We start from the raw sequence: 27974 nt of genomic DNA, 5'->3' as shown, positions 1-27974 counted from the left end.
TTTATGTTCTTTATTTGTTTTTAAATATAAAGTCATCATCATCATCATCATCATCATCATCATCAATCACTTTATTTTGGTAAATTCTCCACATTAAACACAGAAAACAACAAAAGAAAAACAAAACAAAAAAAAGTTAATTCAAAAATAAAGTAACGTAATAAGCAAGAAACACATCTAAACAGATTCACGTGAATACAATCTATTAAAAAAATTTACTTAATTATGGGAAAATTAAAGCATTAATAGAGATAAAATACTTTGAAAAAAACAGTTAATTTTAATCCATCAGTCTTAAATAAATCCAAATAAATCACATGGCCATATTTTAAGATGAGTACAACAAAAACAATGCAAGCTGATAAAGCTGAAAAACAATAGAGATAGACAAACTCACACACTCCACAAGTCTTCACACAGTTTTGGTCCAAGCTCAAAACCTCTACTTTCCTCTTCTCTCTCTCTTACGAGCACAAACTGAAAGGACAGTTTCGGCGCAACTAAAAGTTCCCCCTTCCCCTTTAAACTCGCTGTCGAATCAAAGAGAACGAGGGAGGGCCAAACACAGAGAATTTCCAGCCAATGAAGGATCACAGCGACGCACGCTGTCCCCTCTGCATGGCTCACCACAGAGTATCAGATGAAGTGCTTGTGGTTAGCGGGGACCGGGTCACGTGAGCAGCCCCTGCGGCAGCTTGAGTACTCTGGTTGCCTGATTACAAGGCAGGGGCCGGCCAGAGGGGCCCCATTCGAGCATGAGCTGCCGGCGCTACCGCGAGCCACTGAGATGAAGGACGAGGCAACTACCGTTGTCCCTCACCACAACTGGGGTAGCAGTGTGAGTGGGGAGGGGAGCGCTGGGGTCCAGTGTTTCAGAGTGACAGCACTAAGACAGAGAAAAGTCCCCTCACCCCCATAAGAGTTTCTTCAGAGGAAGCCACAAGTACAGGGATCTCATCTTCAAACACGGAGCCGTTATGGCTTCCAAATGGTGAAAATGGCTGCCATGCCACCACACGACCACCACTAATCTGATCGGAGGCATAAAGGAAAGCAGAGAGAGGAGGATGTTGGCCACACACTGATGAGCAACAAGCAAGAGAAACTTAAAAAATAAAAATAAAACAAAGTCTTTTTTTCTGGTTACATTTTCATCAGAATGACATTTTCCACTGAAAAAGCATGAATTTATCTTAAATTATATTTAACAGCATAATAAGGAAATATAAAAGATTACATACAAGACTAAAGGACACTAGAGATAAGGATTTAGAGAGTGCTAAACAGAATTAATAGATCTAACCATCATTCCAAGGAGGGTTACATTGTAAAGTTTAAGAGGGAAATGTAATTCTGTTTCGTAAAGCATGTAGTAACTCAAAATATTACATAAATTAATGAAGGTTGAAATGAGGATGTTAGCTATGTATAAGTTACATGAGCAATGTTTCATGGGGTGCAAGTGAGCACTACTTAACAAGAAAAGTGAAAAAACATCAACTGACACAAAACTACTGAGAAAATACACGTTTACAATTTGCACTTTGAATGTGGTGTATCTACATTATATTTATACGTAATTTAATTATAAAATCACGTGGGAAAATTTAATTTTAGAACACTTTAATTATTAAAATTTCAGCCTAGACAATTACTATCATCATTAAACAGGATTCTAATTATTTTAAACTGAAATAAAGCATTTGCATGCCTTTTCGTGGTAGATTAAAAATAAAGCTATGGACCCATGCATGTTTTTAATGAAGAAGTGTTAATAGATGGATTTCAATTTGAAACAGATTCTAGACCTATGTCATTGCTTCCACAAAAAATGGCTTTCACATTTATGTTGTAGCTCTATTTCAAAGTGTATTAAATTAATCTCCATTCGCTCAAACTTTTTAGTTTTCTATTCTTACAGTATATTATGACTGTATAGAAACATTTTTAGCTTCAAATTGGTGAATTTATTTTATTAAAAGTAGAAAAATAAGAAATCACATTAATGCAAGTATTCACAGCCTTTGGATGAAGCTCAAAATTGAGCCGTTTTCACTAATCATCCCTGAAGATGTTTCTGCAACGTCAATAGAGTCCATCTGTGGTAAATTCAGTGGATTGGACATGATTTGGAAAGATTGAACTCTTTGGTGTGAATATCAAGTGTCATTTTTGGAGGAAAACCAGGCATGAGTCATCACCAGACCAATACTATCCCTACACTGAGGCATGGTGGTTGCAGCATCATGCTATGGGGATGTTTTGTAACAGCGAAAACTGTCAGATTAGACAGGACAGAGGGAAATATGAGTACAGCGATGTACGGAGGCATCCTGGATGAAAGCCTGCTCGCTCCAGAGACTCTTGACTTCAGTCTGGGGCGATGGGATATTTTTCAGCAGAATGACAACCCAAAGCACATGGCCAAAATCTCACAGGCATGGCCAAACCAGAGTCTATACTTGGGTCTGATTGAATTGAACATCTTTTGAGAGATCTGAAAATGGTTGCACAGATGTCTCCATCCCACCCAATAGAGCTGGACAAGAGCTGAAAAGAATAATGGGCCAAACGCCTAGAAGTGAGGTAAGCGTGTGGCATCATATTATTTTTTTCATTCATTATCAAAAATGATAATGTTTTGAATATTGCTAATTGCTAATTTAATGCAACTTGTAATAAGGCAATAACATAACAAAATGTGAAAAAAGTGAAGTGTTGTGAATACTTTTTTGATGCACTGTTTATCAGTCATTGGTGATGTACCTAGTAAACCACAATTTTGCTTGCAAATGACGCAAATATTTTTTGTTCTGAGAATAAACTACAATAGACTGATATATATATATATATAGTAAAATTCAAGAAATAAATATTTTTAAATTGCAAATATTATTTTGGGATTTTTGGTAATATATGTTTTTATAACAATGTTGATAGTTGACAGTTGTAGAAATAATTTTAGACAACTGAAAATTATATTATTAATGCTTCAATACTTGAGTTCCTGTATAGAAGTTTATGTACATAAAATAGCCGTGTTTATTTTATATAAAATTGTGGATAAAATATTGATAAATCTATAGTGAAATAAAATGAGTAGAAAAATGAGTAGAATAAAACTAGACTGAACTAAACAATCTGCTGATGTAGAACAAAGACGTACGTTTGTAGGGAGAAAAAAAAAGAGATTTGCTGCAACCCTTCAATTTGCCTGCTGAGGATTTCAAATGTAGTTGGATGCCAAGTTGATAATAAAGAACCACATAAAGTCGGCAGTAAACACACCCTGAGGAGTCTGTCCCCGCTGAGGTTTCTTCTCTGGGGCTTTAGTGGCAGAAGATGAAGGGTGTGACAGAATAATGAGGAAAGAAGGGAGAGGGATTTTTTTCTTGTTTTTCCTTTTTCTTTTTCAAACAGTAAACTAAAAAAGTGAAAAACTGAGCTCTGTATAACAGCAATGTGTGGAACCACCTGCTTGACACACATTCAAACTGGAAACTGTGCATCCTACGCGGCATCCTACTGCAACATCCCCTTGACCACAACTCAAAGGGGCGTCTGTGTCTCAGAAGCACACATCTCTTAGCAAACACAAAGACACATGGGGAAGTCTTTACCGTCTAGGCTGCAGTTCCCTACCCTCAGTGTTTGGTGTGTAATTACTGCATTATTAAGCCCCTGTGGCCGAGTAATGACTAACTACTGCGCCTGCCACTGAGAGGGAAGTGTCACACAATCTCTGCACATCAAATTACAGTCACTCACTCAAAGTCAGCACTCTCTTTAAAGTCAGTTTGGAAATGCAAAATGGGGAAATCGCAAAGTCTGCAAGTCCAAATCCTCTAAAGTTTAAAATGTCCTAAAAACGCCCACCTGCTAAGTGAGAAACAACAGCTAACAAATGACAACTGTTGAATATGTGACCCTTAAACAGGCAAGGAACAGAAAGGGTTGTCAGGGGAAATTTCAGTGGGCTACACAGACCCTACAGTTTTTATACTGTTGCAACACGAACGCCTCTAAAGCTTAGTCACACCACTCCCACTGGCTATGATTTACATACCTCACTACTATGAATATGATAATATAATGTGTCATACTTAAATTGTACTTTATTTCAAGCCAGAAGGTCTTTATACATGTAGTTCACTTCACTGAATCAAGCAGAAATATTTTCAGAGAAGTTAATAATTTTGCCGGATGTTTTAAGTGGAGGACAAGTTGTGTGTTTTTCCAGTAAGAGGACATGCTTTGGAGCTTACTTTATAAAACTTAGCTCCGGTGTCATTCTGGAAAAGACTCAAACTCTTGCTGTCCAGTCTCCAGTAATGTCTCTTCCGCTGTAAAAGAAGAGCAGAAAAACAAGGTGCTGAAGATACACTTTCTAAAAATATTACAAAAATATGTGATTATTATTTCAGAGGTAAATTACGCAGCTTTGGAAACTTTTATGCAGGTGATAACAGTTGGCTACTGTTTCAATGATGTTACTCATACCAGGTTATCCCTGCTTGTATAATGAACCATCCAGCCCTCCTTCACCACAGTGGAGCTCCGTCTCTTGGTGTGCTTGATAGATTGGACCACCCGCATGAGTGGGATGTTGCTGCTGGTTGAAGGACTACACAAACAAAACCGCAATTCTTATAAACCTCAAGTTTATCTAAATACTTTCTTTAACTATACACATTTTAAAATGGTCATAAAAGCAATGTGTGTCACCAAAGCTTTCTCACACTTCAATTACTATACTGTTCAACATGTTACACAAACAAACTTAAGTATACATATTTTTTGTTCTGCAACAGACCTACACAAGGTAGCCCATAATTGTGAGAGGACAAGGATATGTGGCTTTCAAACATTTCCACAAAAAACAAGTTTGAAGAATTGTATTTGGTACCCCTTTACTGCGATAACCCAAAACGGGCATCATTCACAAGCCACTTAATTAATAAATAGTGTCTAATTTAATTTTAGAGTAAATCCAGCTGTTCCATGAACATCTCAGAAGTTTGTTGGAGATCACAAGTAAACAGTGTCATTGAGAAGGAGGAACACAGCAGACAGATCAGGGTGAAGTTCTGAAGAAGTTTAAGGCCAGGTTTGGTTATAAAAACTAACCATTAACCAGAGAAACAGCCAAGATGCTCATTTGTTCACACGACAACTATTAGTCACAAAACTAGCGTTTATGAAGTGGAAACATATGATTATTATGGTCACATGAGAGAAAATATAATAACAAACAAGACACTATATGTGAAAGATAACAAACAACACTGCACACAGCATTAAACACAACACAAAACAGACAGTGGCTGCATCATGCTGTGGGAGTGCTTTTTTTTATAGCAGGACAACAAACCCTAAACATATAACAAAGTGGCTTAAAACAAAGGTATTGTTGTGTTAGAATGGCCAAGATAAAGTCCCAACCTGAACACTGCTGAAGATCTGCTGCAAAACTTGAACACACATGTCCTCTGAATCTTTTCATTTAATCTGTCTGAGATTGAGCTATTCTGTCTCGAGATGTGCTGTTCAAGAAATACTCCAAAAGACTTAAAGATTTGATTCAAACTCAGATATTGACAGAAGGGAAGAGAACATAACTGAAGGCCATAGTTTCCAGATTTTTATTTGTAAAAAGACACATTATTTTTTTCTACTGTGACATAAAATCCCCCCAAAAAACCCTGAGGCTTGTAAGGGGAAACGTCACAAAATGTGAAAAAGTTTAAAATGAATGAATACTTTTGTAAAGCATACAATCTGAAACAGCTAGACAAAGATAATATATAAAATTAACTTCTCTAGTTTCATTAGGTCTCTGTCATGTTTTCTCAAACCCATCAAAAATAAAGCATAGCAAAACAACTAACCAGAGTGCAGCGATACAACAAAGTAAACACTGCCACCTACAGAGTTGTTTATGTCATCAACCTGAAGAAAACCATCTGTCAAAGTGGTTGTATTTTTATCCTACCTTATAGTCTTGATAGGCTCTTCATCCTTCTCTCTGTCAGTGAAGGGAGAGTCCATGTTGAACATCCCGTCTGGAGTGGATGGTTCATCTGGGTCGTCCAGACTTCGTCCACCGTCCATATCACTACTGTCCACTTCCATCATATCCATGGTGGTATCAGAATCGGGCCCAGGGCTGGCTGGCTCTAAATATTTAAATCCAGGATTTTATATATATATATATTGAATAATACAGAATAGAGTTGTGCAGCAGATCTTCTTCAATAACATGAGCAAAACATCCAGAAAAACAGATTTATTTTAACAACTCCACCACTCTTGTCACTCACAGCAGAATATGACTGAAGAAATAACCAAGTAGACATTTCTGTATCAATTACTTAACAGTGTATTATCTATCTCCCAATTAAACAAGTCAGAAGTGAGAAATTGAAAGCTTAAGGTAATGCTTACCACCATTGAAGTCCACTTCCCCTAAACAGTCTCTTGGTACCTTTGATGCACACCGCTTATGGCAGTTAAATCTGCAGTCTGGAGTACAATAATTATAATGAGGTGTTTACATTTTTTCTGATAATTGTAAGTTCAACATGTTCATACGCAATGTTACCTTTACACTGCATTCCCTGGCGAAAGAGACCCTTGAGTAGCCGTTTGCAGTACTGGCAGATGGTTGGCCGAGTGTAAGTGTGGATGGCGAAGGTGTGCGGCACCTTGACCCGCGTCTTCTCCATCTTATCCATCCAGATAGGCCTGCCGCTCCAGGACAGGATGCGCTTCCCCGCCTCCTGATGTGACCGCTGTTGCTGAGGTTGGATGAACGGAGAAACAGTCAAATGCTTGGGAGGGGATGGGAGTTAAAACCATTGACAGAAAAGCGTGATGACTTCAACTTTTAGTATCTTGGAGATAATCACTACTAGAGCTTGGATGGCAAAACAGCACACTGATGAGAACTCATGTCTATGTTGACTGGATTGTAATAAGAAGTTTAAAAGCAACCAGAATTACATTCGTAGCCTAAATGGACAATTGTCATTCAGGCCTCAGTTATGTTTTCTGACAAGAAAACTGTCAAAACCTGTGAATAAGAGCAGCCTTTAGGGAATTCAGTCTTTATAAAATACTTTTTTGTGAGCAAACTTAACAGGAGAGAGTGAAAAAGATGCTAACCAACATGCTGATTTGTAAAATATCTCATGACTCATTCTTAAACTTCATTTTAGACAAAACAAAATAAGTGAATGAGTAGCAGTTTGTTTTGAAGCTATAAACTTAGTCCAGAATGTTTAGAACAGAGGTCTGCAAACTATATAATCCATTTCTGCTATTTTATCTCTTTCTTTAGGTTTTAAAACATTTCATTTGTTCTTACAGTATAATTATATTTAAAAAAACACTAAAGGTTTATTTATCATTTTTTAGCCAAAGGTATTTGAAGCCACTGTGGCTCTGGAGCTGCAGGTTGCAGACCCCTAGCTTAGGAGGTAAACTTGTTAGAATGAATTCATTTTCAGTTGACTGAACTGAATTTAAAGCTAGTTTTGACTAGTCAGGGAACTGACAAAACACTAATAAGTTTAGCGCAGTCTTTTTGACTTCTAAATAAGTCTCTAAAAAGTGAAAATAAAAGATCTCAAAGAGTATTTGAATGACTTTCCATGCCCACAAAAAGCTTATTAACTTTGCCGTGTTTTACCACATAAGAGCATAAGAGTTCCCATCTTATTTGCATAAATCAAACAGTCTGGAAACTCCTGGCAGAATAGGGAGAAACACACATTCCATTTCTTTACCAAAACATTAGTAGTTGCAAAATCCTGGACTTCAATAGACTTTTAATATTATTACCATAATTACATTTCCTTATGACCTTTGGCGTGGATGCACAGTAGGAAAGATTCCTCTGTGGCTTTAAGTGAAATTTGTTTCATAAGACCTCGCTGAGAAGCTTCACACTGAGTCAGTGCAGCTAAATTCAATTTTCTGCATCAGTGGGATTCTACAAAGTGGCCCTGAAAAGGGGCCAAATCTGAAGTTTGTAAACATTTACCACAAGTGAAAACTCATCTGGCTTTTCTGTTTCTGTCGCGCTATAAAAAAAAAATTTAAAAAAACACCTCACTCTGGGTAACAAAGAAGTAACTACGCATAATTTAAAGCTAGGATGATTTCCTTTAATCAGAGCTCACCTCATCAGGAACCACCACTGGATTTTCAGCAGGTAATGTTCTCGGCACAGAGAGAGATGGTCCTGGCAGCGAAACGTTGGACAACCGCCTTTTTCTCACGCCGGTACAGTTATTAGGGATCTTGAACGCACAACGCTTGTGATAGTTGAGCCCACATCCTGGAAAAAAAACAGAAAACAAAACCCAGTTTAAAACTTAAAAAACCTACGTGATAAAAACCAAAAGTTTGAAAACTGATGACAAATAAACTTAAAAAAAAACAAAAAACTGAAATAATAAGATAACATTGCAATTATAATTTAATGTGACCAAAATTAAACGATTTAATTAAAATCCGAATAAAAAAAATGACAAAACTGTTAACCCTAACTGGGTTGAACTTGACTAAGTTACCAAGAAAAAAAAAAAAAAAGATTTTTACAAAATCAACTCTTAAATTCCTCCAGATTTGCGTGTGCTTCTAACCTTCACATTTGAGCCCCTGGCGGACGAGACCCCACAGCATCTCCCCGCAGTAGTCGCAGAAGGTGGGGGCCTTGTAGGAGTGCACGTAGAGGGCATGAGGTCGGATCTGGAAGTCCTCAACTGTGGCTTGAGCTGGAAACAAGGAAAAGAATGTAAATGATGTGGTATCAAATAAAAAAAGTAGAACAAATGTAGATAACGGCAAAGAAAATGGCAGAAAATGGGTAATGAAGACAGACGAAAAGGAATCTAAAACAGGGCAAAGGAGATTAGTGGTTTGTAATAGCACATCATTGCTCATAACTAAATAAAATGCATTGATGTGACAGTGTAAGGAATACTAGTTTCAAAAGGGATGCTTTAGAAAAAAATAATATACTTTAAAAAAACAATCTTGGTATTATACTAGGGGGAAAAGATGTTATTATCTGCGCAGTTTAGACTAAGAAATAAGTATGGTTAGATTTCAAAGTGCAGAATAATTCTGGCTTTTTTATTATTTTCTCTCAACTGGAAGCTAAACCCATTCTGCAGGAACTCTATATAAAAATAATGGGAAATAAAAGTCTGTCTTTAACTCTGCCATCATGATGTACTGCACTTCAAAAAACTTCAGGTAATAAGGCTCCATTTTGTCTAATGGCTTATATTCTGCCAAAGAAATCTAACTTTTTGTATTTTTTTCCCCAGCCCAAGGTCAGCATATGCTATTTTCACTTCAAATTAAATATACCAACAGAGACCTAACAGATGCTTTCCACAGTAACAAGCAAAGGTTTTCACACCGCTCGTCTCACACATGCTCACATTTTGTCATCCTACGACCACTAACAAAACAGGAAATAAGTGCTAACTAAATCTGAAAAGTGTGGTGTGCACTTGTACCCATCCCTATTTTACTCTGAAAATTCTAAATGAAATCGAGTGCACCACAATGTCTTTCAAAGTCTCCTAAATAGTAAATACGGTTATTTAATAGTGCAAATACAGCTGTTTTGTGAAGACCTGTCCAGATAGTTGGGAAAGTGAAGCATTATTCAGAGTAGAGATGAAATGATTAGTGGTTTTAGTTTTTGATCTACCCTGCAATGGTTGATGGTGTTCTGTGAGTTTGTATGTTTGTGTTTTTATGATGTAAAACACTTTGAACTGCTTTGTTGTTCAAATGTGCTATACAAACAAACTTCATCAATTGACTGATTGAAACTTATAGTTTGCAATCTTGTTTAAATGTAATTGCTATTAAAACATGCATAACATCAATGTTGAAAACTCAAAAGAACTTAAACCAAAAAAGTAGAATCAAAGAAATTGTTAAAGCTTAGCATTGCTCAGTCTGCCCTGAAGAAGGGATACAGAGTTAAATTCAGTTTCATTATTCCACCTAAAATTATATTCAAATAGCTTTCAGGTGAAGAAGAGTCCTGTGCTGCATTTGGCAAAAACATAAAAGAGAAACTGAACTAAAACTTCAGAAAGTTGGATCAAGTTGTGAAGGAAGAGCACAGCATGTCTATAGATTAAGCAGGAAGATGCTCTACAATAATTGCTGCTATACCATCATTGCTGCAGTAGAGGGCATCACATCTGCAGCATCAACAAATAATCCTTATCAGTCTATATGAGAGGATACAATCTAATCTAGCATAGTTTCAAATATGTTGCCCTTTTGTCTTTTCTTTTCCTGAATATTTCATTATTTTCAAAGTAAATACTTTGTTCATTGCTGGGAATGAGCCTTGATTAAATATGGGGGGGATAATCAAATATTTGAAGAGAAGTTCAAAACCCATTTTTCTGTTCTTGTTTGACACTTCTGTTTTCGCTCAGTGCTGTTCCCATACGATCATTTAAGCAGCTACAGCGTCCAACAAGACACAGGTAATCTTTACACTGAGGTTAAGTAGTGAAAGCTGGTGTGGTGACAAAAGCGACGTCGCACTGCGACACTGCGTGGGACTACTTTATGGATGAAAAACTCCTTCTTCATATTAGTTTCTATGATGATATGTTGAACACATTAAAATACAAACTTTGTTTAGTTCTTTATATTTTAATGTCATAATTCTAAATCGCGTTATGAAATACATACAAAGCACAAAAGAAAACTCCAGCAGGTCACATGTCAACAGGAGAACTTAGCAGCATTCACAACAGGGCATTTCTTAGCAGTCACCCAGATGTCCAACACTTCCTGCTAATTAGCAACAAAAACATAAACAAGACTGTCGCTATTAGGGTATTTCTCATAAGAAATGAATGCAGTATCTATTTGCTATGCGACATCCAGTGAAAAAAAAAAACTTTCTGTCTGATGAAAAGAAGTGTGTGGTGTTTATGAATAAAAGGATTCATGGTAAAAACAAAAGAAGAAAAAAACACAAATGAATATGATAATAACAGTTAATTGTGCTTTGTGTGTTTGGGTTGATGACATCACAAGAGGCACCAGAATGAAGTTAACCAGCTGGTATTATGGGGACTTTTGTCAGATTTCAACACTGATATGGAATCAATATTTTATATGTGGAGTACAACTCCACTGACCACAGTGGGACTCATTAAAATGTGTTACTTGCATTACATACTTCCAGGTCAAATTGCAGACATTTTAAGGTGTTAATAGCTAAAGTACTTTTAAAGCTTTCATTTTTTTCACACCTTGCTCCAATACAACCACAAAACGGCATTTATTAGAGTTTTATGTGACAGTCTACAATCTCCAAGTAATGCATAATTGTGAAGGACGAGGGAAACAGTATACTTTTTCCAAAAATATTTTACAAACAAAAACCAGAAAAGTGTGGCTTTCATTCATGTTCATCTCTGCTGAGTCAATAATATGTAAAGCCAGTATTTTGGGGTACATCTTTACCTGGTTTGCAAATAATCCTAGAGACTATTTTTGTCCTTTATTCTTTGCACAATAGCTCAAGCTTAATAAGACTGTACGGAAAGCATTCACGAAGATCAGTTTTCAACCATAAACTTTGTCAAACGACAAACCTTTACTGGGCCAGTTTAACAACTTTTTGTAGTAACTTTGTTCTTGTTAATCTTTCATATAAATTAAACATGTGGAGCACACAAGAAATAGTTGTTTCAAGAGATTTTCCCATTTGAGCTGTAGATCTTTGCAGCTCCTCCAGAGTTACCTTAGGTCAAATGGCTGCTGATTAATGTTCTTGTCCAGTCAATCAGTTTCACCTTACTTTTCCTTTTTTCACATAATGGATTGAACACAGGTAAGTGAGATGGTCAAAGTTCAGCTAAAACCTTTTTTTATGCTAATACCCGCGTTCCGGATCTTCTCCCTGATCTGTCTGCTGTGTTCCTTGCTCTCCATGATGCTTTTTGTTCACGGATTTCTAACAAACCTCTGAGGCCTTCACAGAATAGCTGAGACTAAACTACACCCAGGTGGAAACGATTCACTACTAAGTTGACTTTGAAGGCAGTTGGTTGCACAGCATTTTATTAGGGTTATCAGAGTTGATTACAGGGCTGATTACAAAGGCGCACCACTTCAGATTTTTATTTGCAAAAACGTTCGAAAACTAAGTGTCTATTTCCTACCTACTTTACAAACATGCAGTACCAGTACTTCTTGTTGGTCTATAATATAAAATCACAATGAAATACATTGAAGACTGTGGCTGTAGAGTGACAAACTGTATAGAGGTTTAAGGTATAGCATCTGCACAAATTTCTTCTTTGTGTTTTAGCATGGGCAACTTTAACTGCAAACCATGCTGTGTTCTCATACACAGGTTATGAAACACAGAACACAAATAAAACTCCATAAATAATCATAAAAAAACATCAACAAGAACAGATAGACAAAATACAATATATTTTGACTTTATATATGTATAAATATTTTTATTTTTTTTCCAGAACTTAACTTGCTATAAGTTAAGTGCTTGTCTAACACTAGAAAATCATACAGATCTTCTAGAGTGATTTTTTTACGAATAGAAACCATTAAATCAGCTTAGGACAGCATTAATCACAGTTTTTTTTAGTAGATATACATTAAAAAACACAAAGACTCCAAACTAAATGAAAATATTAATGTAGAACCTATTTTCAATTTACTGCACAGATCACCACTCCTAACTGTCAGAATAAGGAAAACATGGACTGTAATCTAGGACTATAGCACAGCAGTTAAACTCTGAAATTTTAACTCTGAATTAAAATAAAAATAATTTAGAAATTAGTAATAATCCACAGATCTTTAATAATCTTATAGGAACAGTAGCCACTGCATTTTTATTTAGAATCACTGACTGATAAACAATCTACTGCAGTTGTGTTTGCTTCAGTCTGCATCACAGGCCATAAACGATGACAAATATTTATTGGCTAAAATCTCTTAAAGCTTCTCCACAACAGAAACTGCCATGAATACACAGGCTAGTAAGCATGGCCAAAGATGACGGCGAATAAATAGTTTTCCTGTAACAATAATTTGGTTCTCCGCCAGAAGCACAGTTCTAGTAAATGAGTAATCTTGAGCAGCACTTACATGAGCTATTTTTTGGAATAACAGAATAACAATTCACAACAAAATAACAAAACAGATAGAAAAACTCACACAGACTAGTTATTCTGTTGTTGATAAACTATATCTAAAGTGCATTGGTTTGATTTAACAGAAAAGTTCAGGTGGTAGCTTTAAAAGACGCTAAAAAACAGAACAAAGGGACAAACAGCCAGGCCAAAACCTCAAGGGCAAGAGGGCTCTGCACAGTGTCCGCTGTGTCCAGGGGCCGCCCTGCACATCAGAGCCTGTTTACACTCCAAGGGTCTACTACAATCACTTACTGCAGGAAAAACAAGCACTTTTCTCTTTGAGCTGCCAGCCAAGAAAAAGCAACCTCTGCCTCTCTCCTGCAGAGAGGAAGATATTCAGATCGTCCCTCTCCCACAGCCGCAGACTCCAACAACATACCAATAGAGGGAAAATGAACGGAAGATGACAGGAGACAAATTGTGGGGCAGAGAAGGTTCATATTTTTTCTATATTAAATGAACGGCCTGGGAAACCGGAGCTTTCTTTTGTTTCAGTGTCACGAACTGCATTAAATGTTTAAAAAAATATGATTTTGGTGAGTAGCAAAAGTCAGATCTTCCACAGGAGTTTTAATCAGGCAGCTCAGGAATCACTGAGCTCAACTTTCAGAGTTTACACCTGCAGATGAGTTTAAGGAGGGTAGATTAGATGAGAGGGAATGAAACCAGGCAGTCAGCTACAGACTGAAACAAAAAGACAAACACAGACATAGAGAAAGAAAAAGAGGAAGTTCTCCAGTCTTAAGTCTACATTCCTTAGTCCTGATGCCAGAGGAATCCTGGGATTCTAAACCTATACAGTCATCCGTTGCCTAAATCCATGCAAACAAACCCCTCAGCCCAGGAGAGACAGTGGGATATGCAGCACAGGTGGTATCAGGTGCTTCCCAGTAGAGACAGATGGAGCTGCAGAACAGATTAAAGCAGAATGGATATTCTGAGGCATTTTTTTAAGTCTCAGCACTCGCAGAGGAAGTTGATTCATTCATTCCAGGAAATGAGAAAGAAAAAAGGTTCACACCTGTGAAGCTGCTACAAAGGTGAGCACAGGAAGACAGACAAACATGCATTGGCTACAGTGATTACAGGAAGCTTTTATAACTCATGTTAAGTTATTTTATTAAAGCAGCTAGTTTTAATAAGTATGGAAAGTGTCAAACTCAGTTCTTGATGTTGACCTTAAAATAAACTGTGTTTTCTGGAAAGGGTGTGAGCATTTATGGCAGAGAATTGAAGCTCCTTCAAGTCTATTCATTTCCAGTAACTGTTTGGATTTTAAAATAGTTGGATTAAACATCTCTGTGAATTTTATGTCGGCTTTCCTCCTGAATTGGAAGTCTGTAGAAGCATGACGTCAAGTTTGTTTGGAGAAGAATAGACTGAACTAAAACTTTGCCAGTTTTCAAGTATTATAAACTGTATATAAACTGGAGCCCAAACTGTCAGACTGAAGCCTTGAATGATGTCATCAACTCTGTGTCTCTTCACATTTGTAGGCTCGTCCTTCATCTGGGCTTTTCTCAACTTTACCTAATGCAGCTAAGATAATAGCTGTAAAAGTATTCACACCTTCTTGAATTTTCCACGTTTTGATTTCACACCCACAACTTCAGTGTATTTTATTGACCTTAGAGCTTAGCTGTGAAGGAAAATAACATAATTTTCCAAATTTGCAACAGTACATCAAATCAAGTCTTTTGCACATCTGGAGACCTACAGTTCTAGTCATTATTTGTTACAAAATACCTGAAGCTGATTCAGACTAAGTAGATAGAAAAGTATGGTGGTTCATATTGTGCCACAAGTTTTTCACTATTTCTGCTATGATCCTTGGTCTTCATGATGCTTTTTATTCATTATTGTTCTCTAAGAAATCTCTGAGGCTTTCCTATAGCAGATGCATTAATACCAACATTATATTGCATGTAAGTGGGCTCTATTAGTTTGGTGGCTTCTGAAAGCCAGTTGTTTGCACTGCATTTTATGTTGGGGTACAACAATACACTACATATTTCAGATTTTTCAAGTGCAAAAAGAAAAGAAGTATGCTTTTTCTTTCACTTCATAATTATGTACTACCTAAGTAAAACAAGTTTGTGGTTGTAATGTGACAAAATGGGTTAAAAAAAACTTCAATGGCCATGAATACTTTACCAAGGAATAGTAAAACATGTAACAACAACGAGGTGCTAATAAGAAGAAAAAATAACAAAATGTTCACGTCCTCATGAATAGTTTGCATGCATACATACCAGACAGCACCACCTCAATGAGGTCCCCTTCATGGATGTCTTCTACTGAGGTCAGCCTCTGCAGGATGTTTTCATCATTTAAGTCATGGCGGAACAGCAGGATCTTGTCATACATGCCGAAGAAGCCACACTCTGGGAACTGAAGACATAAGATCAGTAAATGATGCAAGAGAAACATATCCATAACATTTACTTTTATGTGCAAGTAGCATTAAAACTTTTTAATGCTAGACTTTCTGCAAAGAATTTGCAGAAAGACCTGCCCGCAGATCTGTTTGGGCTTTCTGATTATTTCGCACAATCTCGTGCTGCAGTGAAACTCCTAAAATTATCCAATTGTGAAAAATAATCATATTATGCCATTTCCAGAGTCTTACATCATCATTTGTAGAGGTATAGGAGTATTCTGAACCCGATGACTCAGGAAATGCGCCCCTGCTCAGGCCTCCTTTCCTCATTTCAAAGGAATTTACACTACAAGGTATGAGGAAATGTAACTCAAAGGGATCCCATTTTCAGGACAGAAATCAAGTCATAAATGCTGGATATTTGATTTTTTTATCTGCTGTTCTTTAACTTAATTTGCCAAAGAAAAATCATCAAGGAGACCATACTGCTATAACCTTCAACTGGCAGACATCTTTAACGCTAGTGTTCTGACCAAAGCTAACATGAAACCAAGTAATTGTGAAAAGGAGTTGCTAAAAGACATAAGATTAGGACCAAAACAGACCAAAGAAGAAATCCTGAGTGTTGTAGCGGAGAGTCAAAGCACAGGAAGTGCAACTCCTCTCAATGCAGAGTCACTTCCTGCCCTTACAGCACCTCATAACCACCTAGTGAGTAATTTTGGCATCCCTATTGTATATACAAATATACAGCACAATGCAAAAGTATCGATGTCAGTAAAATCTTTTCACATTTTGTAGTGTTATATCTAGAAACTTCAGTCTATTATATTTGAGTTTTAAGTGACACATAAGAAAAAAGTGCAAATGAAATTATGCTTTATATTTTTACAAAAACAAATTTGAAAAGTGTGGCATGAACATAAAGTTAACACTCATCTGTTGTATAATCGCCTTTTGCTGCAGCTATGGCAGCAAAAGCTCAAACATATTGGATGGAAAGCTCCTCTGAATTGGAATTCTCTTCGAAATTCTTAACTGAACTAAGGCCTTAACTTTGACTAGGCCAATATACCACAAGAATATGCTTTGATCTGAACTACTCCATTGTCCAACTCCGGTTTTGTGTTTAGGTTCAATGTCCTTTCTAGAAGGTCAACCTTTATTCTAGTCCAGTGGTTCTCAAATGGGGGTACGCGTACCCCTGGGGGTACGTGGAGGTACTGCAGGGGGTACGTGAAGCTTTTCAAAATATCTTTAAAAAATCAGTAGGCTCCTCATAATAAGTCTTGGGAAAAATTATTTTGTAAAAAGTTCGATAAAATATAAATGTGTGTTCATGCACTGAATTTTATATTCAGTATTTAGTTTCAATATCCTTTAAAATAAAACGGACCCCCCCAAAAAGTTAGTTTGACCCATGGACCCAGGGCACTCGTCAATGACCTGTCGTTATCATGATTACACTGTAACTATGGAGACGTGGCTAAAGCGTAGCAGCAATGCTGCTGAAAGTACAGATAAAGTGAAAAAGAAGGCACTGTACCTCTTTTTTATTCCAAAAATGTTTTGCCCGTGTCAGGGGGTACTTGACTAAAAATATATTTTTAAGGGGGTACATCACTGAAAAAAGTTTGAGAACCACTGTTCTAGTCTATAGTCTTAGTAGCATTTAGCAAGTTTTCTTAACAGCATTGCGCTGTATGAAGCTCCATCCATTGTCACATCTACTCTCATCAGCTTTCCTGTCACTGCTGAAGAAAAGCACATCTAAGACGTAAAGCTACCACAGTCGTGTCTCATTGTACAATTCTCACAATTGCCAGATTCCTCCACATGGTAGTTGTGTTCTCTGAATAGCTTGTGGGAAACAGTGCTTCTTATGACTGTCATTGAATAAAAGTCATAAAGATTCTTTCTCCCCACCATTTATAAAGTTCTGATTTGTGGATTGCATGACCAGTTGAGAGAGCCTCCCAGATTAACTCTATTTACTAATTAAATGAATTTTTAAAGCAGTACCTTGCATGTATTTTAAGTAAAAACATTTTTTTTGTATCAAAGTACTTTGAAAAGGAAGTTCTTCTCATCTCCTGTGAACAACACATTTTGCACACCTGACTGTACGGAAAATGTCGATCAACAATACTGAGATTTTTTAATCCAGTTTTCATGGTTTTGTAGCAAAGTGGGAACTGGAGAGGCTTAGACCATGACATCAGCCTAGTGTTGATGCCAAGATGGCTCATATTGAGGGATAGGCCAGCTGTTTCCCCTTGAACCTGGGTCATGCACAATGGGCAGGACAGAACAATATCCACGTGGCCTGGGAGCAACAGAGGTTGACAGTGTCTGGGCACAGGACACAAAAGACACCTGGGGTCTTTGGAAGTGCCAAGAAAGACCAATACCAAGGTCGTCTGATTGCTGGAGAAACACAGACTGCAGGTGACTTGTAAACAAAGACAAAACTCCAAAAAACAGTCATTTATGTTATTCACCTCTTTACACACTAATTGGCAGTGAATCCCCACATACAGTAATGTACTTAGGATGTGTTAATATAGCTTTTTAAAAGGACTGTACGCAAATACTATTTAGTTTTAAATGCCTTTAATTCATCACTCTAAAGGGATGGTAAAACAATAAAACCAAGGGATGGTATCAACAATGATTTATTAAATAAAAAGAAACAAAACTGAAAGGGGAAAACCCTTGACTTGCTTCTCCTTAGTTACCTAATCCAGATCAAACTCAAGTGGACTCCATTGCATTCCCAAGCCAGCCATAAGGTCCGTTTAGTCCTGGGTCCAACCAAGCACCACTCCATTTTAAAACAATTGATCTCATAATTAAATCACAGAGAGAGTTCTGCTGCCAGGCCTTGTTAACACTCTCCACTGAAATTATGTCATTGTCTGGCTGAATTTAAACAGTCCAAATGAGTTTTTCCTTAATTAAGTTAGTTTTTATGATTTTTTATTGACTTTCCAGTTCATTTAATCTAGTCTGTTTTTAATGACTTATCCAACTTACCACCATGAAATTTGAAGCAGTATTGCATGCAAGAAACAAGACTTCTGTCACCCTACAAACTTTTGGCCACTACTGTAAGATTACATAATTTCACTGAAATGTAGTAAAAGCAATGTAAGTCATCATCGTGGCTAAAACTAAATGAATGACTTTCACAGCTACATAGATGCTGTTCAGTTCGACACTGCGTGTTGCACGTGTTGGCTTAATGGAATGTTTCCAGCTCGCCCCCTCATTCTGACACATCTACTTCCTAAACCCTGTCACGCTTTCAGGTGATTAACACCATGTGGCATGAACCGCCACCGCCCCGTATGTGGAAGAAAAATGGGGAGCATCCTTCCTGAGCTGGCTGCAGTTTCACTGTGGGGTTTTCCTCCTCCATCCGGACAAGCTGGCTCTCAGATGCACACTTAAAAATTAGAGTCTTTCCAGATTGACACCCCCTCCTATTGGCATATCGAGCAGTACTTTCCACTGTGCAGAGCTCTGAAGCAGGAGCATCTGCAGGCAAGCATTTAGTGCTACAAGGGCAGAGGACACAACTTTCCACACCCGATAACGCAAGAGGAAGCATGAGGTACAAGAACAATAGAATGGCAGGTTTAGGATGCTTTTTTAGCCATTTCACTTTAGCTAAAAGCAGTTTGTTGTTCAGAAATAGATGGGGTGAATGATTGTCTAAAGCAAACTTTGACACAATTTTTCTTTCTGGTCTGTGAAAATGAAGCGCTTACCACCCTTTTACAGCCTTTACGCAAGCTAAATCTCACAGAACAGCCTCTACACATATGATTGGATGGATCTCTGAAGGCTAGCAATGCTTTTTATCATCTTCAAACAAAGATTCATTCAGCCAAGCACCCACGACCACACACGCACACCAAAGACACGGGGGCTGTGTGTGAGGTCCTCAAGTCAGGCTGGAAAGACGAGTGCAGAGTTGTATGGTTTTGTTAAACGAACTAATCCACCTTTGATGTGCTAAATCCTGTTGTGACTAACAGAAGCAAAGGGCAGCGACAAAAGAAGTGAGTAAAGGTGACAGGGAAACATGACTGACATGTTATTCAACTGTTTCAACCATGAAAGACAATAAAATTACATCTTACATCTGTACAATATTTAAATAATTGGTTCATATGTCATGCTTTGCAAAACTACTCACACCTCTTGAAATCTTTCACCTTTTTTAAGTTGCAACCACAAACTTCAAATTTTGCATTTGCAGTAAGGTCTTGTTACTCTGCTACCCCTAAATTAAATCCACAACAACCGATTTCTTGAAGTCCCCTGAGTAATAAATATCATCTACCTGTATGTAATACAATAATTTTAGTGTAAATACTGTAGATCTGTGAAGGCCTCAGCGGTTTGCTTCAGAAGTTCAGAACATCAGTGAACTAACAGGTCATGGAAATCAAGGAACACAGCAATCAGGTTAGGGACAAGGCCGTGAAGATGTTTAGTGAATGTTTTATGTTCTAGAACATTGTTTTTAAGGATGATTTTCTAGTAGAAAATCATCCTTAAAAACTGCATGTTTATTTCACCTTGCAATCAGTTGAAAGATCCCACCAAGAAATGGGGTGTTCTTCCAACATTATACCTTGGAAGATAGTATTACTTGTATTTGCTGTCAACTGTAAGAGGTAACATGGGATTGCAGAAAGAGTGTGACCTAGTGCAAAGCATAGACAGATCAACAGCTGTTCAGTCCAAAGGTTTACATAGAACTGAGACTTCATATCATCCTTCGATGTCCGACTGTTGTGTAAATGTTGATCAGCACAATCTGACATGCTGAGGATGGTGTACTGTATATTTAACACACATGCATTTGAATGCACACCAAAAGCTTCATGTCCCTGCACTTCACAACTATTTACAACTTTGCCTTCATCTGCTAGAAAACCTCAATAAAATGCACTCAAGTTTGTGGTTATACTGCTAAATGTAAAAAGGTTTTGCAAGGCACAGTAAAAGGATTTCATAAGTCAAGCGGTGTAAAGAGTAGTGTGTGATCACAGTGAAGAGAGCATGCTGCTGGATCTTAGGCTGATCTACACCTTTACAACCTGGTAAAGGACCACGCAGATGTGATGACAAAAAATTTTTCAACTGGTAAACACACTGTAAAAGTAAAAAAGGGACGATAACAGTTTCATAAGTTATATCAGGAACCAGATTTATTTTGTTTTGACAAATTTACAAAAATATAAAACTAAAAAGAGGAATTAAAGAATAAAGTCTCAGCTTTGAGATTGTGTGTTTTCTTTACTCCATCAATAGTTTGATTAGTTAACTAATCATTTAAGGTTATGTCTTTTAACTTTCCTCTACAACCTTATTTATCATTAGTGTTATTTGTCTGCCTATAATGGATTCATTCAGAAACACTCTTCAAAACAGGCAACATTTTTTCCTAAAATGGCAAAGGGAAGGAAGGCCCCGTTACCTCTGGCATTCGACTGTCATGTGGTTTATTTTCACTGCATTAGGCCATTTTTCCTTCTTACACTGTAAATATCTAATCTGACACAGCCAGACACCCACGGTGTAAAGGTTAAAGTTACACAACATTTAGTTTAGAAAATGTTGTGAGCTGTCATTATTTAAAGCAATGCAGTCTTTCATTAAGGCTGCAGTAATGAAGTGTCACTTCATGTAAACCTAAACTTAAAAGACATCTTTACCACTTTGTAGCTAGCATTTCTTAAGATTTTCTTGGAAACTGAAGCTATGACGTTAGGCAGATTTTGAGGGAACAACTGCTCCTCCGACTGGGTATAAGCATGTACATCTAGGTTACTGAAGAAATGCAATGACAAAACAAGGTATGCAAGTAAAATAACATTCAACCTCCGAAAAGCTGGAGTGTTTTTTTTAATCAAGGTGCCTGACTCTTGTGAAATATTCAACACCAGTCAGGAGGTGGTAGGCGCTTGTTTATTTTGCTTGCGGTAGCAAGATACAGGCTGTCACAGGACCTGTGTGTGATCAAATGTGGTTTTATTCAAGAGATAAATAACACTATTGACTTATAAGTTTGCAATTATTTAATTGTGCAAGAAAGTGGATCACATACCCTGGAGAAACTACATCAAAAGACAGAAGATAATTTTTTTTAGTTTGTTGTACGTTATGCCGAGTTTCTGGTCTCAAAGGCAACTAAAAGCAGGATTTTTGCCCCAGACAATTAATAAATGCTTTAAGATGTTTCATATTTAGTATACAAGTCTTACAATAAAGGAATAAACCACAGTATAGGTTTCTTAGAAAGGAAACGTTTTCACATCAAAACGGTACATTGAGGTGTAATTTACCACCCACAAAAGAGGAAAATGCGCTTCGATACTTTGCCAAAGTACGCCACTGGAAAAACTAGTTGCATATCTTCACCAGTGTTGAGGGTAAATGATGCAAATTCCTGTGTATATCAAATGCAAATGTTAAAATGTGCACAGAAATTTTCAAGTAGCATTAAAAAAATAAATTCTTTGCAAAAATTATGTTACTAAATTAAATAATTTATTGCTTTAATAACTTTTTCGTCCTCTATTAACTGTTTCAACATAATAAGGTTAGAGTGACTATACAGTTCTTTCTTCAGGAACAAATATACACATTCTCTACTTTTCAAATACAATTATAATTTTGATTATAGAACTGCATCATTGCAAAAATTGTATAACTGCATCGTGCTAATGTTATATATTCCTCAAATTTTCATAAATGTTGCTAATTCATGATAATGAAAAAGAGTTAAATAGGAAAGAAGCTCAAATACATTCCTTACACTACATACAAAACTAAAATAGTAACATTTATGTGATAAAATACAGGTACAATACATCTTAATCTATTTTTTTTCATGCTAATTCATTAATAGTTTTTGTTTGCTTTGATAAGTGTGGCTAATGGAACGTTGACTGGCAATTAAAAATGTGGCAAAAAAGTAAACAACCAACACGGATAACTGCAGCCTTGAAAGGACTATGAAGCAAGTCCATTAAAGAATTTAGTTAGATTCAAAAGGGATGGTCTGGAGTTAGTGCTTCAAGAATCACCACAACCAGAACGCAAGGGCTCAAGCTGTCACATTCAACATATTAAACTCCTTAACCAAAAACAAAGTCAGAAGTGTTACCGGGGCAATCAGAAAAAGGATCAGACATTGCTGTAAACTTCTTCTTCCCAAATAAAAGAAAAGTTTGAATTTCATTTGGAGAAGCACAGAATCCAAGCTGTCTGGTATCCAATGGGAAGTTTCCACAGCCAGTGATTACTTAGGAAACTTGTTAGTGATCTGAAACCAATAAGACTACATAACCAGACAACCATTAGGAACTTGCTACACTGTAAACTACTGAGGTCAACCATCCCCTAGCTACAGAAGCCATACATAGGTTTTAGTTCCCCAGTCAAGATTTCCAATCAGTACAAATCGGCTCTGCTACGGCCCCAGGGCAATTTCAGTGCTTTGGTAGACTAATGAACAGAGTCATTTACACGGAAATCTAGGTTAACACTAAAGTGGGGTAAAGAATGAGTTGTCCAGCATTAAAAATAAAACAAAGGTTACAATACACAACAACGAGTGATCAAAGAAGAAGTAGATTAAGGTCATGGAGTGGCCAAATCAGTTTCCAGACCTCAGTCCAACAGAAAACCCATACATTTTCAAGCAGAAAACAAGAGCCCTGAAGGATTTAGAGAGTTTCTGTAAAAAGGAGTGGCTCAAAATCCCTCCTGAGATGTTTGGAAAACTTGATGTTTGGCTACAAATAATGTCTTACATCCTATTAAGTCAGCAGATTATAAGTGGTGCCTATTTCACTCAATGACACAAGGACATAATAAAAATGATTTTAAAGCCCTTATTTTATTTTTTATTTTTTTGTTGATGTTCTGCTTCGCTACCTTACAATAAAACTACAACAGTATTTAGATAATGTACTTTTGTTTTGAAAATTACCAGGAATTATTTCATTTACTGTATAAAGTGTTTTCACCTTTTGAACTTCAATACCGGTATTCTAAAATACACAAATGCAACAGTTGCAACAAAAACACTGAATGCAGCCAAATCTTGACTAAAAGATAAAGACAGCATTTACTTAAACCTAAAGTTTCAACAGTCTAAATTAATCAGAGCACACCGGTCTCCCTAACAGTTCTTTATTTTCATCAGTTGGCTTCTTCTTTTTTATTATTATTGCTTTGTAAAAATGCAGTCTATCCCATAATATGGTCTACTTTACAAAAAGTCACTATTTACAAGGAAAACAAACTTTTTTATCTTCATTGCAAAACAGAAACTAAAGTACACACTGTAAAAAAAATTACAAAATTTAAAAATAAAATTTCAAAGAATAAAAGAAGTTATCTCCACTGAGTCAAAGCTATGCCACTTCCCCTTCAACATTTTTGTGCGAAAGCAGTTCCACAAAGCTCTGCAGCATGGCTATTACAGTATATATGAAAGTATTTTGAAGACAAACACATGTAATGTTCAGAATAGAAATGACATTTTTGGTAATTCCCTCTCCGGCAAACTCCATGATTCATGCTTTGTTTCCACTGTACATAACATAAAGCTGTTTGCTTCTGTGTTTTTACATTCAGGCCAAGAAAAACACCCTACAGCTGGAGGCACAAGAAATGGGGGGAGGGTGTGTGTGGCTGTCTCATACTTCATATTTCTACACCTCCAGAATCCTGCAAATCTATCCCGTCGTGCACCGAAACAAAGTCACTGTATATGTTCCTCATTACATAGCCGTCTTTCCTCTGCAAAAGGAAAAGTTTTAACTCAATGAGCCACATGTAGCAGAAAGGAAGCTCATGTGGTAACTTAGTGGTAATAGAAGCAGCTACTTTCTCACTCTTAGGGCTGACTAACGTGTTTTCTTCCATGTGGGGGAATATGTCTCGCTGTTCATTCATAGTTCTTACAGTACAAGTTCAAGGTTGTTACAGAATATAGCAGCGCAACACTTTTAATGACACTTGATGCTTATAAACTCTCGAAGTCCCAGCTAAGCATGAAATAATGCTGTGCTCCACACGTATGTTGTGCTACAGTGTGACACATGCAAAACAAGGTCAAAATCCTAACAGTAATTCAACTGCTGCTCTTTGCAGCAACAGCACGCTACAGGGAAAGAGTAAAATGCTGTAAGGTTATCAGTCTGCAAGTCCCAGAGATGTTTGATCACTGTAGTTAGGGTTTGCACAGCTAAAAAAATTCCTGAAGTTAAAAAAGTGCCAAGATATTATATGCAATAAACTCTACTAGTTTTCGTGCTGCTTTTCTAAGTCATCTTCTGTTTTGTTTTTTTTTAAACTGGTGCAGACGTGGTGGAATCGCTCCTCTAACCACAGCAATTAGCTGCAGAACCTTGGCCAGACCACAGTATAACAGGAGAGGAGACACCTGTCATCTTAGATGTCGTTCAATCAGCATGAGACAATAAGAAAGCTATACCCTCTACCTTATTTCCATCAATCACAAAAGCAGATGGTTTCCAGCCAAATCCAAGAGCAGTCTGAAGAAAATCCTACAGATATTCTGACATATTTTTATTATTTTGATCTGGAGAAACAATACTCCCCCTGAGCTGAATTTGCCTAAAGTACAAAAGCCACAGAAGTGTTAATGGAGGTGAGGTCATTGTTTAGTTACAAACCACTGTATCACTAATCCAACCAGGTGGCTTTTAGCCTAACACTGCAAAATATTTACATAAATAACAGAAACAGTCACATCTCTTCAGTGACCTATATATCTATAGGTGTATGGTTTCATGTGTCTGTGTATGCATGAGTGTGTGCATGGCTTTTTACAGGCATGAGCAGTGTCCAGGCAGAGAAGAGGAAGGCTGAGTCACAGGATCTAAGGCCCTCACAGGAAGACAGCAGCATAATCTAAGCCAAGCTTGGCCGGGCCCCTGCACACAGCTGATGAGTTATGGCCGCAAACGATCCAACCCCTGAACCTCTGCCTTAAACATATATGGTGCCTTGCAAAGGTTTTCATACCAAATTACAGCTACAAACTTCGGCAGCTACGAGGCATCTTATTTGGAATCTATGAGACAGAACAACCCAATGTGGTGTATAGCCAAAGTAAAGTAGCAGGAAAACAAAACATGGTTCCCAAAAAATGCAAACATGTCAGATTAGATCAAGAGTTCCTGGCTAGCAGTTTTCAACTCCTGCCACAGATCCTGAAGGGTGTTAGGTTTGGGTTTTGACACTAACATGTAGCAACAGTAGCTCTTGTCTGTCTCTTTAGAGCCATCATGAACCTCTTCCCAATTTCAAGTGTTTTCCAACAAGTTTTCTTTCAAGACTTTGCATTATTTAGCTCCATCCATCTTCCAAATCAGCTCTGATCTGCAGGAGAAAAGCATCCCTACATCATGATACTAACACCACTCTATCTTTCACTATAGAGACTAACTAAGTTTTCTTTCACAACGGCAAACGCCAATTACCAGAGCTCCTTCTTCTGAATTTTCTTGTGCCACTTGTGGTAAATTGTATCTTGGAGTTCTTGAAGTTTTCTTTCAAACAATCACAAACTAATCCCTGACCTGTCTGCTGTGATCATTGGTCTTCATGGTGCTGTGTTTTCACTGATATTCTATAACAAACCTCTTAAGCTTCACAGCTACAAAATAGTTAGATTTATGACATGATTAAATTTCACACAAATGAAAGCCATTTATCATAATACTGGTTTCTGAAGCCATTTGGTTACTTTGGGTGTTATTTAGGGTCATCATAAAAACGCATCCCACCGTTAACAGATTTTTTGTTTATTTTTCTACTGAAAACCATAATTATCCTCACAGTTAGGCACTATTTTGTGTTAGTCAATCAGATGCTTTAAAGTAATGCAGCAAAATATGAAAAAATATATGGATAGTATTACAAGGCAGCATACTTAACTACTAACTCCATGTTCTCTATGTGATCCAGGAAAAAGCCACCAGCTCCACATGGAGAAAATGAACAGATGAACCTGGGGGCGATTTCTGCAAGATTGATGGCGTCTGCACTTTCTCTTGTTCTGATGGAGGTCAGTAGGTGTGTGGTAATAGCAGGATGTAGGAGCAGACGTCTGTTGCTCAACAAAAAAACATTGCAAGGTCTGTTTTGGAAAGCCATTAGAAACAAGCTCCTTGATTTCCAGGTTCTTTTGTGGACTTAATTTCACTTAACGCAGTTGGTGCCAACTCAAAAACAAGCAGAACAGCCACATTTCAACATTCAAGCTGTCACCTCCTTTTAAAACACAAGCTCCAACAGGCAATTTTTCTAAATGTTTATATGCAGGGACAAGAATAATAGCAGGTTCAGTGTGCAGAAAAGCCATTTCACACAGACTCGAACAGGCTGTGCTGCTCTGCCGACCACAGTCGATTGGAGAGCAGCAGTGAAGGGAATATGGAAACAGGGAGCGGCTCTGAGGGCAGCTAACCAGCCAATGTAGCTGAATAAAGAGACACAGTGACAGAGGGAGCCATGCTGAGTTGCTTTCTTTCCGTTTGAAATTCAAACAAAAGTTCTGTAGCTGTACAATTTCTAAGGTTCCATTTTAATACATTAGAAATAATGCTACTAGTTAAACATTTTGCATGCCCTTCACCCTCTTTAGCTCAAAGACCTTCTTGCTGCATCAACATATAATTTCACTTCCTCTGCCACCTTCCTATCAGTTTGACAGATCACTCTCTGCTCTGAGAGACAGGAAAAGCAAACAGTGCTGAGAAAACAACACAGAATAAGACATTCTGAAACATGCTAAATGCTACAGAGATCAATATTGCCTCGCTGAAATGACTGAGTGGCAACAATAGACGTCACGTGAACTTCACTGCTGGTCACCGGAAAAACATTTTGGCAGATCTCCTAAAAAATGTGTAATCTTCTGCTTCTAAGAGCTCCTCTAGTCAGCAAAGATTAACTTGACTACACAGAAAAGGGATGCATTAATATGAAGAGGGTAAGCTTTGTGCCAGCAACGTCAGTTTGACTGTTTCTAGTCAGCATTTGTCATGCTTGAAGCTCCCTAGACGGAAGCCAGTCAAAGTCAATTGTTAATAAGTAAATTAATAAGGGAAACGAGAAATCCTCTTTCATTGAACCATGGTAATGCACAGTTACAAATTCTTCAGGGCTGATCGGAAGCAATCCCAAATAACACGTGCTGGGCCTCACAGAAACAAAATGGCTGGGAGTCCCGCATATTAAATGGGTGTACCGTTATGCTGCACTCTACCACTTCAATACAATAATAATCAAAGCCATTTCAGATAGCA

At 37.4% G+C, this 27974-nt stretch overlaps 1 protein-coding gene across 1 annotated transcript in view; it reads right to left on the bottom strand.

Moving 5' to 3' along the window:
* LOC102227592 (serine/threonine-protein kinase D3-like) overlaps positions 1-27974 on the bottom strand; it is a 48251-nt gene that overhangs the window by 8619 nt on the left and 11658 nt on the right. The window contains exons 4-11 of the mRNA XM_005799147.3: positions 15479-15617; positions 8649-8780; positions 8184-8341; positions 6602-6797; positions 6445-6522; positions 5993-6176; positions 4501-4624; positions 4266-4343 (exon numbers count right to left, since the gene is read on the bottom strand). Of these exons, the coding sequence (XP_005799204.3) occupies positions 4266-4343; positions 4501-4624; positions 5993-6176; positions 6445-6522; positions 6602-6797; positions 8184-8341; positions 8649-8780; positions 15479-15617 (1089 nt within the window). The remainder of the gene's footprint in view (positions 1-4265; positions 4344-4500; positions 4625-5992; positions 6177-6444; positions 6523-6601; positions 6798-8183; positions 8342-8648; positions 8781-15478; positions 15618-27974) is intronic.

Source organism: Xiphophorus maculatus, chromosome 19, assembly GCF_002775205.1.
Source record: "Xiphophorus maculatus strain JP 163 A chromosome 19, X_maculatus-5.0-male, whole genome shotgun sequence".
Classification (NCBI taxonomy): domain Eukaryota; kingdom Metazoa; phylum Chordata; class Actinopteri; order Cyprinodontiformes; family Poeciliidae; genus Xiphophorus; species Xiphophorus maculatus.
Note: the sequence above shows the minus strand (reverse complement) of the source record. Positions and strands in the feature narration are given on the sequence as shown.